The 17623-nt window shown below is 41.3% G+C and overlaps 1 protein-coding gene across 10 annotated transcripts in view; it reads left to right on the top strand.

The window, feature by feature from the left end:
• Positions 1-1005: 1005 nt before the first annotated feature.
• The window catches only part of LOC142580195 (uncharacterized), a 50427-nt gene continuing 33809 nt past the window's right edge, over positions 1006-17623 (top strand). For 2 of the 10 annotated variants that reach the window (XR_012827630.1, XR_012827631.1), the window contains exon 1: positions 16567-16814. Coding sequence is in view for 2 of the 10 variants with exons in the window: in XM_075691075.1 (XP_075547190.1) it covers positions 15418-15519; positions 16763-16814 (154 nt within the window). In the remaining 8 variants the exon portion in view is untranslated. The other 8 variants (XR_012827632.1, XR_012827633.1, XR_012827636.1 and 5 more) reach the window with 8 other exon arrangements.

The following is a 17623-nucleotide window of genomic DNA, read 5'->3' as shown; positions in this document are numbered from 1 at the left end:
GCTGCTCGTTGCCAGTTGTGTTAATAAAAAAAAAAGAAAACTCTGCACGATGAATAGACAATTCGATATTTGAAGCAGCTCGTTAGTGGATATCAAGGAATGTGCACTGGAAAAGAGCGAAACATGTAACCGACTGACTGACGGAAGTAAGGCTCACAGGATAAGTTTTCTCTACCTACACCGATAATGCAGAACGTATTGTGCAATTAAATCGCCCGTAATGCGCAGCAATTGCCGCACTCGATTGAAGTCGCCATCGCAGCGACGCGCCATTTATTTCAGGACCAGGAAAAACAAGGTATTCACTTAAGTACAGCGGCGGTTTACCTGTCGGCAAGCCTCGCATATGACGAAACCAAATCTCACGGAGTCCAAGCGCACGATTGCTCAAGTCAAACTGCGCTCGCACGAATACCGCGCACGTTATACGCTTTCGACACGCACAAATGCGCGCGCAGAACGTCTTGCAGCTGACACGACGGATATGGCTAATCTACGTTCGAGGGTAGCTTTTTCAAAAAAGTAAAAACAAGCAACAATGTGACGTCACATCCTGCGAGAAATAGTTGTTCTCCTTTCTCACCTTCTCTCAGTTCACGCTTGCGTAGCGACCGCGGAGCCCTCGGGGGCGACGTTCAGGTCCAGAACAACCGCAAGTCGACGATGTCACATCGCATCGTGACGCAGAACCAGTGAAGGCGGAGCTTAGCCCCGATCGCTCGGCGAACGCATAGAGTTACTATACTGACTCTAGAGGACAAGCTACCCATAGGGCCGATGCATTACGAGACGGTCATTAGAGGAAACGCCAGTTCACGGGATTGGCCAGTCGTTTCAGCGGGTGCGAGAGAGAAAATGTGGGGGCTTTCGCGCTTGAAATTTCTCCCTTTGCCTAGGTACCACGGAGGAGCAGTTTCTTTGGTCGTTCTGTCCCTAGGCGTGCCCTGGCGTGCCGGCATTTTGCGATGTGTCGGCTGGCGATCTGAGCGTCGCGTACTACGCAAGTTTTCCTCGTGCGTTTCCTTGGGTGTTGCTGGCGCAGTGCACTGGCGCGAACGATTGTTGTCGTTTGGTCAGTGGTCTCCCGTGAAGGCGAGTATGATATGGCGTTGCCCTGTCACTACCAGTGTCACACGTATACTTCTTTTCGCGATCGGCACCGATCCGGATCGAAATTCTCGACTGTTATTGGGTCTCTCGCTCATTTTGTCCAAAGAAGGCAATCACGACCGCGAAATTCGATCAGGATCGGGCGTGATCGCGATGAGCAGTGAGCCGGAACACAAGATACACACACGGCGCACACTGTCAACAATTTCATTGCGAAAGCATTGCGACCTTTGAAGATTATAGCATGGCACTAATCACTTGATAGATATAGCATATATTACATATATAGCAAAATATATAGCATCTTCACAGTTTGCCCTGTGTGTGCGTTTTCGTTCCTTGTTTGTGCCCCTGTCACACTGGTATCTTACCGTCCTCGCGAATTTTTCCATGCGTCGAGCGCTTCGAGAGGGCTCAGTTGCGCGTTATTCAATTGCCATAATTTAAATATTAAAATACTACTAACTTGTAGCGTGGGGTCTCTTTTTCACGTTTCTGTGTCTTCGTCCTCTTCCGCTGCTGCCTTAGTATGTCAAACGGCAAACTTCTGACTGCTGTTGCAGAAGTCTTGGCGTCACAAGTTGGCGGCTGGACGTAATAATATTTATTTTAAGTCCAGCACGCTTAGGCCTCCGCCACTCCAATCCTACGGGCCATCCTGCTTCCAGCTTTGATCTCCCCACTACCCCTTGGGTGCCCTGGGGATCCTGCGCCGCCTGCTTTATTATAACCTCAGGTCCTCTCCTGAGGCCTCCGGTTGCATGTGCCCTCCTGGAGCAGTGCTTGTAAAAAATCCAATCTATCGTCGCGACTTAAAAAGCGATCCGCGACAACAGTCACAAAAAGCGACAACACCAGTCAGAACCTTGCCTGTCGAACCAAGTCATTCTCACCTAATTATTTAAATGATTAAGCGACTTATGTAGGTGTCGGTCAATGTCATATTAAGCGACTGGCGAATTTGTTCCCTTTACTGGATGGATCCTGCATCTCGGCATGCATTTTGTAGCTGTGTATTCGTATAGATGTAGGAGCTCGGTGGGAGATCTATTAGTGCAGGCAGCATGCGCTAACACCATGTGGCAGATGCTGCTTGATGATTTCTAGTATATCATACCCGCGCGCAGCTATCGTGTGCGCCACAGCCCTTATAAGTTATTTGGCTGAGCCATAAGTTCCAGCTTTGCTCCGACACCACGTGAGTGCTGGTTTCCCATGTCTGTCTGTCCACACAGTTCTTTAAGCTGACAATGACCGCTGTCATCATTGATTTTCATTTTTCGTTGCCAGGATCGTGATCCCCATCTTCACATTGCATTAGTACAAATAATAAGAAAACTTTGACCACTATTGTCACCACTTTGATTAAAGTTCAGGTCCCTGCAATAATGTGCATTTCACTCTATATATATCTATACATTTCTTTTCTTGGGAGTTCTTCGAAAGTATATTTTTTTCACTAGAAGGTTGGTAACAATGAGCACCTCACCGTCATGGACTACCAGTTTGGTGCAATGTCCCACTCATTATAAAAATCTTATAGATGGATCGTCATTTGAAGAAAACCAATTCTTTAACAAATGGTCCATTCTGCATTATGGTTCTACCTACCTGTCTTCTACAAGCTATGCATTCACATATGAAAGAACGGTATATAATGATAGTGATGAAGCGGTGTATCTGAAATAACCTTTGACATCATCACAGGAATTTGGAAACAGGTACCACATAGTGATAACTCTGATAATTATTAATCATGTCTTATACATGGCTGGACATGTTTTCGTTCGCTTCTGGCCTTCCTTGGGTCACATGATATTTTCTGTACCTCACAATGAGACCTTAAAGCATAGGCATCTAAGGCTTTCACCTTAAAATGGAAAGACGCAAAATTGATTGCTTCAATGTTGCTTCCCATGAAAATGAACTACGTGTACTTTGTTTAATTTATTCACTTGAGAAATGCACATATAATACCATCCATGTTAACATAGCAGTATAGACGGTGACTATGTGGGGGCCTCCGGGGCCCGAGCCCCCTCCGGAGATTTTCAGGGGGGGGGGGGGCTGAGCCCCCCACCCTGAAAAAAAAATTGTAATCTTGGTCCCCCACTTGATTAATGGCTAGCGTCATTACTATTGTAGTGTTGATAGCTCAGATATGTTGAAATAATTTTTGCTCTTCAAAATGAGAAAACACATGACATTGCTGAACTGTGGCTGTTTGTCAACTCTTGATATTAAACAATAGAGAATCTTCTTACCGCCCTCAAATAGTTTGTGCGTGGTTTACAAGCTGGAACATACATTCAACAAACTTTCTCCTCAAAACTTAACCGCTTCTCAGAATTACAATATTGAAAATTGTTCATGGCAGAACAGCCCTTTTTGCATCATTTTGTGGAGTCTTGATAATAGCAATCCCTTGCTATTGAAAGTTGTAACATTCTTTTGATTAACATTGAAGTTCGAATGCTTTCAAGTCCTTTTAAATAAAAAAATAGGAGGCTTGGGACATTGTGATATAGGGCCTGTCCAGACATTTTTAAACTGCTAGAATAAGAAGTTAACATTCACGAATGTTTGCACTGAGAAAAAGGTACCGAGTTCGATTTATCTAAGCAGTGGTTCATACGCACCTCTAACACCACCCCAGGAGGAGTCAGACACTGCCAAATTTTTTCCAATATACCCCCCCCCCCCCACCCTCCTTACTTTCTCCCGCACGCAAGAGGTATTCGCCAAATGCCAGTTAGGTCGGAAGAGACAAAATAGAAAGGCGTCTTTTTGCGCCTCTTGTTCATCGAGCAATGTTTCAGAAAAAATGAGGACATACAAGGCACTGTTTCCAACTAAATCTTTTATCCAAGAAAACCAATATACAGTAAACTACCACTTGAACGTCACTTAAGCAAATTATTCAGCTGTACGAACTTTTTTTGTATCCCCCATCGAAACCCCATTCAACCCAATGCAAATGCCTTTCAGTTTAACCAAATTCAGTACAGTGGCATTTCAGTTCTGTGATCATATTCTGCTACATCATCATCATCATGATTTTTATTTTTACCACTGGATACAAGGTGAAAAAGGGAGAGCCGGGAAAAAAGCCGAAATCTCTTCGGCTTGACAAAGTTCCGGTCTCCCAGACAGGCACGGAAGCGGCTGGTGTAGCAATACAATTACGCAGAAAGTGTGGATATAAGAGTTTTTTAAACACAAATACATATAGAAATTTTCATGTTATTACATGGAAACTAGTTGTAATACAGTTGTGTCAAATGACTCCCAGTATACAATTATAATCTGTTATCTTGCATATTATTATTTAACACAGACTCAGTTGCATATATCATAGTGGACTTGGAAGCACCGAACGAGTACGGATGCTGATCAAATTTTTTCTGATCGCACAGATGGCCGGACCGAGGACCGGATTCGTCGACGCAGGGTCTGAGCATGCACTGCATCAGGCCTATCTACTGCTACCTCCGGCTGTCTGCCCTGCTGGCTTCATCGGACAAAACAAGTTGCAGAAAGCTGTACCACGTGCACTGCACTGGGACCACCTGACCAGCACGGTAACGTCGACGGAGACATCGTGGCACCCGGATAAAAGCAGCAGCCTTTTCGACGTTCCCTTCAGTGGACTTGGAAGCACCTAACGAGCATGGATGCTGATCAAATTTTTTCTGATCGCACAGGTTAGTGACCAGCATTTAGTCTCTTCAGTTAGAGACAACGGCGTAACGTTAACGGTGCTCCCAAGTCCACAATGCTGTGTTGCTATTTTGCGGGGTTGTTTTAATGTTGTCCGCTTAATGTTACTAACATCCGGAGACGAACAAAATCCAGGCCCTTACTCTGATTCAGATAAATGTTCGCAGCGGGAACTAATGAAACACATTCTAAGAGAACAAAAGGAAATGAACAAAACACTGAAACAACTGTCTTCAAATATCAAGCATGTGGAGACAATAGTTGCAGATTTGCAAGAAATAATGACAGTTATTGAGAATGAAAGGGGATTATGGAAAGAATGCGAAGACAGGATAGTACACTGCGAGGAATCTTGTAAATCTACCATGATGCAAGTAGAATTTCTGGCATCGAAGGTCGATGATTTAGAAAATAGAAGTAGGCGGAATAACCTAGTAATTTATGGATTAAGAGAGAGCTCTGATGAAGATGTTAAAAAACTTGAAGAAGAAGTGCACGGTATACTTAAGAAGACCCTAGGAATAGAAATTAACTGAATAGAACGAGTTCACAGAATTGGTACAAAGCAAAGCCAAATGACACGCCCCGTTATTATCAGGCTATTCAACTTCGCTGAGAAAAACAAAATATTATCAAGCTGCTTCAAGGTGAAAAACACCCGGATTTCAATATCCGAGGATTTCTCAAAGAAAGTATGCGACACACGTGCTAAATTATGGTGTTCTGCAGTAAGTGACAAGGCGAAAGGGGCAAAGGTATCTCTGTCATTTGATAAACTAAAAATAAATGGCAACACCTTTATATGGAATGAGTGTGAGGTCAGAAGAATTGAACTATCTAAACCGAAAACTTCTGCACACGCTGGCCCAGCAGCTTGCGATGGCACGTGACAACAATGTACGAAATCTATCAGAGTGTTATCACTGAATGCGCGCAGCGTAGTCAATAAGTCAAGCCTACTTGAAAGCATAGTTGCAGCCCATCAACCGCACGTTATAGTCATCATGGAAACCTGGCTTCAGGAAAGCGTCCAGGATTCCGAAGTGTTTCCACCTTCTTATCGGCTCATACAGAAAGACAGAGAATCGCGGGGGGGGGAGGTGTAGCTGTCGCAATTAAATCTAACATAAAATTCACAGTTTTAAACAGCATACCTGACCATGAAAGCGTATGGTGTAACCTTACATTTAATGGAAAAAGCATATTTCTGGGTGGCGTATACCGACCTCCGAATGCGCCCCCTGAATACCTAGACGTTATGCATGATTACATTGCACAACACACTTATTCACGTTTCAATATTATTATCACGGGTGATTTCAATTTACCAGGAATCAATTGGTCTAATCTTTCGCACAACAGCTCCAACGCAAAAAGTGCTGAATCACTATTGTTCATGTCATTTACCTTCTCTCTAGACCAGCTAGTTTCCGAACCGACTAGAATAGCTGGTCCGTCATGTTCTGTGCTTGATCTGATGTTCGTAAGCAGTCTATTTCAAAATAACACATTAAATGTTGAAAATAGCATTTCGGACCATAAAACTATTGTATTTTCCTGTCCGATTTTAGGAAACTGTGAACGCGTTAAGCCATCGATTGCTGTTATCAGGGATTACTCAAGAGCGGATGACAATGCTATCTCAGAAAATTTAAACGCCTGCTTTCTGCAGGTTTCATTACTTCATGACGTAAATGAATTGTGGTTACGTTTTAAGCATATTGTACACTTTTGTGAAGAAAACTAAATTCCCTCCAGAAAGAAAAGAGTGAACAGAGAACATCCTTGGGTATCGCGCGTAATAATACATTTAAAACGAAAAATTAAAAGGAAGCGCAGAAAGAAAACCACACGTGACCTTCAAGATCTTGTACGCTTATTACAATATAAGATAAACATATGGCCAAGGAGCGTTTTTTCACTGTTACTCTGCCTTCTTACATGACGAATAAACCACAAAAATCCTGGTGCTACCTATCGAGGGAGTGGCACACCGTATCGCAGATTACTGTTTCAAACGAGACGTTTGTTCAGCCTGACGTCATAGCAAGCAAATTTTTTCTATCTGTATTTAACAGAACTACATTATCATTTCAAGAATCCAATGCCTGAAATAGATATCGACCAACAAGGAATTCTTTGACTCTTACAAAAACTGGATGTAAAGAAACCCTGTGGCCTTGATCTTATATCAGATGCATTTTTGCAAAAACATGCAGTTTGGACGTCAAAATACTTATATGTAATTTACAGGCGATCTTTGGAAACTTCAGTGATACCTGACGACTGGCGAAGGGCCAAAGTAATACCTGTGCACAAATCTGGCTCTAAACTCGACGTAAGTAACTATAGATCTGTTTCATTAACATGTGCATCCAGTAAACATGTGCATCCAGTAACATGTGCATCCAGTAACATGTGCATCCAGTTTTTTTTTTTTTGTTCGAACATATTATTTATAAGGCCATAATATTGCACTTAGAGAATAATAACCTGCTCTACAGCCGGCAACATGGATTCCGTTCAGGTCTAAGTACTATTACTCAGTTAGCTGAGTTAACCCATGATGTAGCTACCACAATAAATAACAGAAGCCAAATAGATGCCATTTTCTTAGATTTTTCAAAGGCCTTCGATGTTGTTCCTCATCCAGATCTTATTACTAAACTAATTGCCATTGGTGTACACGAGAAAACAGTATCATGGATCAAGAACTATCTCGAAAACAGAAAGCAATGCGTAGCTGTGAATGATATTACGTCTGATTACGTCAACGTTTTTTCTGGTGTTCCACAAGGCTCGGTTCTTGCCCCCCTCCTATTTCTGATCTACATCAGTGATATTCGTTCATGCGTTCAGCCGCCTATTCGTCGATGATTGCGTAGTGTACGCAACAGTGAATACCAGAGAGGATCAGGCAAAACTAGATGATTCGTTAGCTGCTGTACAAAATTGGTGCAACATTTGGGGGATGAAACTGAATTCATCAAAAACTACCAGTATCTCCTTCACTCACAAGAAAAATGTGCTTCAGTTTACATACACAATAAACAATATATCACTAAGAAAATACGAGGAGGTCACATATCTCGAGGTCACTCTTACAACGAAATTAAATTGGGAAACTCATATAAATAACATATATGACAAGGCCCTAGGTAAACTACATTTATTGAGAAGAAAACTTGGAAACACACCTCCTAGTGTTAAATTAAATGCATACAAAACCCTCATTAGACCCTCTTTAGAGTATGCTGACATTATTTGGGCCCCGCACCAGAAGTATTTAACCGAGAAACTAGAACGCATACAGAACTTAGCATTGAGATTTATATATTCACAATATTCACGTCAAACGAGCATTACGAACCTGCGCGTCAAGGCTAACATTAAATCACTGGCTCAACATAGAATGATTTCCAGATTAAAATTTCTATACTTACTTTATCACGGCTCCTATCGAATACCACAAGCAACATACATTCAAGCGCCATTCAGACTTTCTGCCCGAACCAACCATAATAAATCAATACGACACCATCCCAGCCATAATAACACTCACAAGTACTTTTTATTCCCACACGCCATTTCCCATTGGAACATACTACCCTCTAGAGCCGTAAATTGCCCATCTGCCAACGCAATTATTGACAGTATTGAGAATCTGGAATTCGAATGGTGATATTACCTGTATTTCATATGCAGCCTCTGTAGATGCATTCTTATGGTAAACGCTGTTTCTCCTGCTTCCCGGACGGCTCATTTAAACAGTGTATATATTTATTGAGTGTGTTCTTTTTTGTGTGTGCTAATGCTCTTTGTTTTGGATACACTAGTTTCACTTTATTCTTTTTTGTACTGTATTCCATGTTGTAACCACCCCTGCATGGGCCCGACGATGGCCTGCAGTATTGTAAAATAAATAAATAAATAAGAATGCAAAAGCAATATATGTATACATATATATACATATATAAATATAACAAATTTCACAGAAGTTTACAATAAACACAAGTTAAGTTACCATCAGGAAACATTCTTTTTTTCAGAAATTATTTTACATACTTGCAAATATATATGTGCATCTATGTTAAAAAACATAAAAAAAGAAAATCTGCATATAGGCTGCTGCTTTCGCGACAGACATCACGGCAACGTAGCCCAGGGCGTCATCACATCCTTGAATTTTAACAAACGCAAAGACGCCCTTTGCAGCATCCAGTTTACAACACGAAACCCTGCCACGTGGTTCGGGCACAATCACTGCAGCGGAAACCCGGATTCTAGTAATAGTAGTTACAAGTGTGAACGTATAAACAAAATGAGAATATATGATAAGTTTTGCGGAACTGTTGGAGCAGTTAACAATACACATCTATAAGAACAAATCCAATATTTTAGTTTTGTTTAGAGATAACACATCATGTTGTTGGTTAAAATAGTTAAGTAGGGACGGTAGTGTATGTTTAAGGCATTGGCAGCCATAATTAGTATGTGAGAAAGGGATCTGCCATGGTGCCTGGTGACGATATGAATATGCACTTCTATTTTGTTGTAGAGTTGCCGGGGCTAGGAATGAATCGAGTTTTCCCAGCATAGCATTTCTATAGCTTAGTAATGTTTTGAATTTATATATGTCACGGGCTCTGATTATTCTGTTTTGTTGGAAAAGCTCTTGCGTATGCTCGAAAAAAGAAACGTTCGCTATCGCCCGAATTGCTTTCTTTTGAAGTATTTCCAGCATTTGAATATTTTGCGCTGTAGTGTTACCCCATATAAGTGAACAGTAACTGAGGTGTGAATGGAGAAGAGCATGATAAATGAGACACTTAACTTGAAAATGTAATACACTTCAATTGCAATTTAACACACCAACAACTTTTCGTACCTTTGAGCAAACATGACTAACGTGTTCATTCCAGGACATATGCTTAGCGAGTATTATGCCTAGTGTTTTTATGGATGACGTAAGGTTAATTTTATACAGACCCCACACAATATTATCTGGCAATGTAGTAGAACTTCCCAGAGCATGAAAAATAACGCACTTTGTTTTGGTTTCATTGAGGATGAGGCCGTTTGCCTTAGACCATGCTCGAAGTCCATAACAAACGGAGCTTGCTATAGGCGTTATTTCTTTTAAATCTTTACCTGTAAAGAAAACAGAGCAATCATCTGCATACGTGACAAATTTACACATATCGCTCACTTGTACAATATCATTAATGTAATACAGGAAAAGTATCGGGCCAAGAATGCTACCTTGGGGCACACTCGCTGTCAAAGATTTTATCTGCGATCTGTTCTCATTAATTTCAGCAAACTGATGTCGGCTTTCTAAATAAGATCAGATAAGTTCAAGTGTTATTCCTCGGAAGCCATATTTTTCCAGCTTTATCAGCAGCAATTTCTGGTTGACCCTATCAAAGGCTTTGCTGAAGTCTAAGTATAACCCTAAAGTCAGAAATTTTTTGTCAGTGTTCTCTAGAATAAGCTCCTTCTGTATACTTAAAGCAGTTTCCATAGACCGCTTTTTCTTAAACCCGTGTTGACAGTCGGTTAGCAGGCTATGTTTTTGCGAAAATTTATTAATACAAAAGTTAACAATTTTTTTGAGTCCCTTTGATAGCACAGGAAGTATAGATACTGGCCAATAATTGCCCATATTATTTTTGTCACCTCCTTTGTGAACTATTACTCTCGCTACCTGCATATTACGCGGGAAAACTCCGGTTGACAAGAAAATATAAAAAATGTGCATTACTGCAGCTGCAAGAAAGTCTATGATGTACTTAATTGGCCTAATTTCTAAATCATCTACGTCTCGACTATGGCTATTTTTCAAGGATGAAAATGTTGTAATCACCTCAGGGATGCTAGTAATCTTTAGGAATAAAGATTCTCTTAATGAAGCGGCATGCATTGTATCTTGAATGTCGTGATCTATGCATCCTACTTTAACAAAAAAATTGTTAAAACGGTCTGCAAGTTCTGTACCACCTACAAAAGTACAATCAATGTTCAACGTATCTGTTTGTGTATCGACTGACCGATTTAGTGCTTCGTTTATTTTTTTCCATACTTTGTCACTTCTGCTATTACCTCCATGGAGTTGTTAGTTGAGTTTTCAGGCTAAACCCCATTAGCGCGATTTTGTGCGCGACAGCGACGAGCGACGGGTTCGCGCGACGGATCAGGCCGTCGCTTGAGCAGATCGCTCGGTCTTGTCGCGCGATCGCTCGGTTTTGCAAATCTAGAATTCGTCGCTCGTCGCCCGGAAGTGCTATGAGCGACTAGCCAATAGCGCAAAGCCGGAACTGGATGTACATTACTCCAGTACTTCCGATTGTCGCACGGAACGAGCAAACGATTGAATTTTTATAGGTGCAAGGATAAGAACCTACTGCAAGACTTTCAGAAATATTTTATGCTGCTTTTTACAGTAAAATACATCAACTTAAGTTAATAAAGCACGCGTCACGCTAGTTTCGGCGCCTATATTGCTGCCCTCATACCGGCAACACTGGGGAGACGTCGCTCGAAGTCATCGCTCGCATGGGGTGCAACTTGTAGGCGACGAGCGAACGCGACAGCCATCTCCATCGCGTCGCCTGTCGCTGTCGCGTGCAAGATCGCTTGCATGGGGTTTATACTTTCTTCTCTATTAGTTGCAGGTGTGCCTAGTACAGTGTTTTCACTTTAACCTCCTTATTTGCCTTTCTTCACTCTCATTTCCACTTGAGAATTTTGAACTTTGAGTGCCTATAACCTATATTAGGAAGTAGCCGCTAGCAACACTTGGGAAGCAGTGTTTTTTTATTTTAAGCATGAATGACATTGTCATTCACTGAATTTTGTGTGTAGTGCACAAAGCATCACATGGCAATAATTTCTTTGTTGAAAGAACTATAAAAGACACTGGTAAAAAATTACTGCATAATTCATTTGGGATAAGTAAGTTGAAAACCCTGTATTGTTTTTAGAATGCTTTTCTTCCCAATTGGATGTTTTACTGGAAAACATTTTGCAGCAGAAATTATGTTCCTGTGTCATCCTTCCGAAAGGCACAGTAAAACTTGTGAGCCCACTTAGTGTCTGCAAAACTGAATGAATTGGTTTTATGTGTAAGATTAAATTGCCCAAATTATACAGAATTTTTTAATGTTAATTATTAAGCTCAAGGATGTAATTAATGCTTTGAAACATTTGTTCTATGCTTCCATATATGTAAATGTAAGCTTTCACTCAGTGAACACACTAAATTAGAAATATGCCTGCTATCCATGCTCTTTGCGCGTTAAAGGAACTTGCATGCTTTTGCATGTTTAGGAAATTGCCTTTCATTCTGTTTATACAGCATAATTTTCTCACCTATACTAGTAGCTACAGTGTACTGAGGTTGAGTGCCCAGGCAAGGAACCCGGAAATTTTACGGGAATAACTACCCAAAATTACTGTGGATGGATCTGGCAGTGGGAGCGGTTCAGGAAGTGCACTGAAACTTGGAAATTAATGTTCAGTGTGACCTGCAGCATCCTGGAGTGAGGGTCTGCACTGGAAGGAAACTATGAAATATGTTAGCAACTAGTCAAACATTGTTTTAACCCCAATGAGTGCTTTTAATGGTGCATAATGGGAAAGGACAACCAGTGACATCGATGCGAGCCTTCAGACTCTAAAGTTTGCTCTATGCATTCCTCTGTGTCATTTCATCAATGGCAACAGAGCAGGCGCGTATGCAGTAACTTTTTTTGGGGGGGGGGGGGGGGCAACCATAGGTCTCCTTCCTATGCAAATTAGGGGAAGGGTACCTTTATTATACAAATATGAATAATGCCTCACCATAAAGACACATAAACCCGAAAAGAGAAATGAAATAAGGTGCATCTCACAGGTAGGCCTGTGAGATGCACCTCTCCTTTACATGGCAAACAAGGAACCCCATCAAATGGACTCACACTGGAAAGAACCGCAGGAAGAACAATGCCAAGAACAAGTAAACAAGTGAAAATGTAAATTAAAGATTTCTATAGTAGAATACATAGCAACCATGGCACATGAACCGCGCGGGGTTGTGTTACTTAGTCAGCCAATCACAAAAGCAAACAAAATCATCGTCATGTGGCCTTTTCAACAATGCGTCGTACTTGATAGATCCGGAGAGTCTGCTGTTCTTGAAGAGCCTTTTATCGGCAGAAGCAATGAGGTGTGCAACAGACATGGACAAAGTGTATGGAGTCTGAGCATTTCACTCTTCAAAAGTCTGCGGTACAGTTCATTTCGCTGCTGAACCAGTTTTACTCATGAAACTTCACTGCCAACTGCACTGAAACTTGAAAACAAATAGTTGCAGCAAAGCAAGCATTTTATAATTTTCAATTGAATAAAGAATTCGACTTTCGCCATTATTTTATTTATTTATTTTATTTACAATACTGCTACTCTCATTTGAGAGCGTGGCAGTTGGGCGATACAGTAGACATGTATATGAATACGCATTTAGGCAGAACAGTTAATTGAAAAAAGGAAGAAAAAAGAAAACAATTGCCCGAGGATGGTAATATAAGAAAGAAGCTGAGTTTAGAAACAAAAATGCAAGTTTTCACATGACAGTTAATTAACATGATTCTGGCAGTTAAGAACACGTAATTAACTAGTTTATACATAAAATAGGAGCGAACTGAAAGATAACACTTAACGCGTGAAGAAATTTTAAAGTTGTGTGAAGGGATACGCTTTAAAGCATACACTTTGAGAGCGAGAAGACACGAATGGAAAAAGAAAGAACAATCTAGGCAAGCAATCAGCAGGAAATGGCAGTTATAACAATTATCTTAGCAGTAGTACAGTAATGAAAATTTATTTTGGGAACACAGTGTACGATATGTCCACATAACGACAATCAAACAAAAATGGAAAAAGAAAAGTGGGAAGTCGAAAGCAACACAATGCGAAATTTCTGACGATGACACGTGCGATGATAAATTGTTTAATTTACGCACTGCAGCTTCCACTTGTGAAGTAAATTCGGACAACGATTCGATGGCGGTTATAGCAGGATCAAGTCAGTTCCATTCAGCAATTGTAAGGGGGAAGAATGAATACTTAAACGTGTCATTGTTGCATGTGTATTCTGTTAAAGTGTGCGCATGTTTGTTACATGTTTTTCGAGCCTCAGAAAATGAAATGTACCTGGACACATCTATCTTATAGTTATTTTTTAGAAGCTGAAACAAGAACTTCAGGCGAGCGTGTTTTGCCCTGGTAGATAGCATTTGCAATCCAGACTGCGTTAGAAGATTAGTCGGTGAGTCAGTGCGTATATATTTGTTGTGAATGAACCTTATAGCCTTTCTTTGTACTGCCTCTAATTTTGTTATGTTAGTTGTTGTATGAGGAAACCAGACTGTATTTGCATATTCGAGAACCGGCCTAACGAACATTGTGTAGGCCAGTAGCTTCGTTGATGTTGTAGAGAGCTCAAGGCTTCTTTTGAGGAAGAATAGTTTGCGTAATGCTCCTGCCGTGATATTCGAAATGTGTTTATCCCACCTGAGGTCTGAGGTTAATGTAACTCCCAGGTATTTATGTTGTTCAACTTTAGTTAGTGGTATGCCTTTAATCTCACATGTAAAGTTAGATGGTCTTGTTTTCCTTGTTACGGTCATGACCACAGACTTTTTTACGTTAATTGACATCTGCCAATTAGAGCACCAAATAGCTAGAGTGTTGAGGGATGTATTAAGTGCGATGTTATCGTTATAATTAGTGATTTCACTATAGATAACGCAGTCGTCAGCGAACAGTTTTATATTACAACCAATGTTAGCTGTGATGTCATTAATATAGATTATTAAGAAGAGTAAGGCCCAAGAACTGAGCCTTGGGGAACTTTGGAAGTAACGGTGACAGTGTCAGGTGGCATTTTTTCGTAGGTTACAAATTGTGAACGATTGGCTAGAAATTCTTATCCAGGCTGAAAGGAGCCCTTTCCCAACAACACTTTCAACTTTAGCGATTAATTTGTTATGGCATACACAATCAAATGCCTTAGATGGATCAAGTAAAATCATGTCAGTCTGGCCGCGGTGATTGATAGTATATGCAAGATCGTGGATTCGTTCTGTTAGTTGGGTTATTGTTGATAAACCACTGCGATAACCATGTTGGTAGGGAGACAAGAAGCCAATGCTCTCTAGAAAAACCGTTATGTGCTTTAAGATTATGTGCTCTAGAAGCTTACAGGATGTACTAGTTAATGAAATGGGTCTAAAATTTGAAATTTCTGTTGTGTCGCCTGATTTATGGATAGGTATTATCTTTGCAATTTTCCAGTCGTTCGGTAGCTGTGAAGTCGTGAGTGATTTACGAAAAATTATGCCAAGGTATCTACTGCACCATTCCGCATACCTTTTCAGAAAGTCGTTAGGTATGTTGTCAGGACCGCTGCCTTTTTTAGGGTCAAGATTAAGCAGAAGATTAAGTATGCCAGCGTCCGTAATGTGTAATTCGCCAATGCTTACGCCCTGTCTCGTTAGAATGGGGGGAATAATGTTATTGTCTGTAGTAAATACTGATTGAAAAAAAATGTTATATGCGTTGGCTTTCGCAGTTTCTTCCTCTGGGCTTAAGTGGGACGCTTCTCCATCATTGGTGCGAAAGTGCCTCCAGAACCTTCCGGCATTATTAGTAAGAAAGCTCGGTAACTTTACATTAAAATAATATTTTTTTGCTCATTTGGCTGCAAGCTTGAATTCCGCGATGGCATTAGGAAGTTTCGTCACCCTGGATTCGTCTCCTCCTTTAATTTTTATTGTTCTACGCAGTCTTTTCAGACGGCGCTTTGCCTGAATTACTTCTTGGGTTATCCAGGGATTATTTTTTGGCGGCCGCTTGGTTTTAGTGGGCACGTAGTTTGTGACGCAGTAGAGGACGATAGATTTGTACTTATACTCGCCTATTATACTTTAATAGGCGAGGGAAAATGTATAAAATTATGCGCTAATAATATTATTTTTGTGGTTACCGCCTTATTTGCCTAAGAGGAAAAGTTTGAAGTATGAATTATTTGCAGCCTCGCAGAGGAACAGTGGCTGGCGGTTATAAGGCCGTGGGCGGGGCTTCGCTGCATACTTAAGTTGAATCCGACTATAGTTTCGTTTTTTGAATTACCTCTAGAAGAATTATAGAGAAATATATATTTGCGGAACAACCACATTTATTTTGGATCCCTCGTTTACTGCTCTACCAAGTGCCAAAACTGACTCTTATTGTTATTTGGGAGGTTGTGTAACGATGCGTGGCCGCCAGTCCCGTGCAACCGCATAGAGCGCAGGACGCTGCGGCTCTAGACATGCTGCACCCACCGTGAAGGTTAGAAAAAAGCCCACATAAGCACAACAGAGAAGTGGCAACATTAGGCGGTTTGACTGTACAAGCGTCATTCAAGACACACGGAATTGCTCCCCACTTCTGGCGGCGTTTACAGTAACGAACGGCACACGCGTTATCAGCATGATAGCATTGCCTGTTACTTTCCTGTCGGGAATGATAACGCGCATGCCGTTCGTTACTGGAAAGTACCGGGCTCGCCGCGTTAAAGAAAGGAAATGCGGACAAGCAGATGACGATTATCGTTGTGTGGCAAAAGGGTGTAATTATGCTTAAGAGTGTATGCTAGCCACCATACCCTTAGTATAAACATATCTTCTCTGTAAAAAAAAAAAAGTGATTTTCGTCTGGCGACAAAAAAAAAGTCGCTTCCAAAGATTGTGCGCATCTATAGCCAAGCCGATCCATGCCTAAAGCTTCCCAAAATGGCCGACTGCATCGTCGAAATCGTTAATACACTCTAATCGTTCACTTGATTTTTCGCTGCATTGGAAATGCAAGCGGTTAATTTCGCCGAATGAAATGTCTCGACGCTTTTCAGCGGCCGTCTCGTGCTTCTGAAAAGAGCTTGCGGTATTGGCGTGAACAGACAGGCAAGTGGACGTATTTATTCTACAGTTATTGAACAGTTACTTATCGATACATCTTGAAGTTAGCCTACAAGCTGTCGTTAAAAGTTCCGTCTTTCAGTAGACCTTGTGCAGCGTACTCTCAGCTCAATACGAAATTCTTGACTGCGTTCTCGAGTTTTGTTTAACGGTAATGAGAAGGAGTTAGATAATGCACAGAGGCAAGGTTTTGTCTGGTCTTGCAGGAGTCCCAGGTGCTTTTTCCGCCGCGTACACTGTCGCAATCGTTACACGTCTGAGGAACCAGACTGGCGGCGCATAGGTAAAGCCGGCTGCCAGTGCAAGCCGCAGTCCCCTACATTGTCGCTATAAAGAGGAAATTTGTACGTGTACTAAGTGTACGCAACGTTTCTTTGTTTAGTATAATTTGGCGGTGCCTCCTGCAGACAAAATGTGGATCCCATACTGCTCCGTCGGTTTGGGCTCGGCAATGCCTCCGCGTGGCGGGCGCGTTTAAGAGAAAGCTTTAGCTCGGGTGTTCCAATCTAAATACATGTAAACGCAGTATTCGTTTTTCTCGGCAACCACTGCACCAAATTTGACGAGGTTTGTTACATTTAAAACAAAAGCTTAGAATCTAGAATTTCTACTGGGTACACAAAAGATTTAAGCGAAACAACTGAAGCAAAGCGGGGCATGGTGCTTTCAGTGCCCAATTTTTTATAGAACATGTAGTTTTCAATTATAAAAGGGACTGTAATGCGATGTCTTTAAGTAGGGGGTTGTCTTATATTCAGAGTCGACTTATGTTTCAATATGAACGGGAATGAAGT

This window comes from Dermacentor variabilis, chromosome 4 (assembly GCF_050947875.1).
Source record: "Dermacentor variabilis isolate Ectoservices chromosome 4, ASM5094787v1, whole genome shotgun sequence".
NCBI lineage: Eukaryota > Metazoa > Arthropoda > Arachnida > Ixodida > Ixodidae > Dermacentor > Dermacentor variabilis.
This window is presented reverse-complemented; position numbering and strand designations above follow the sequence as displayed.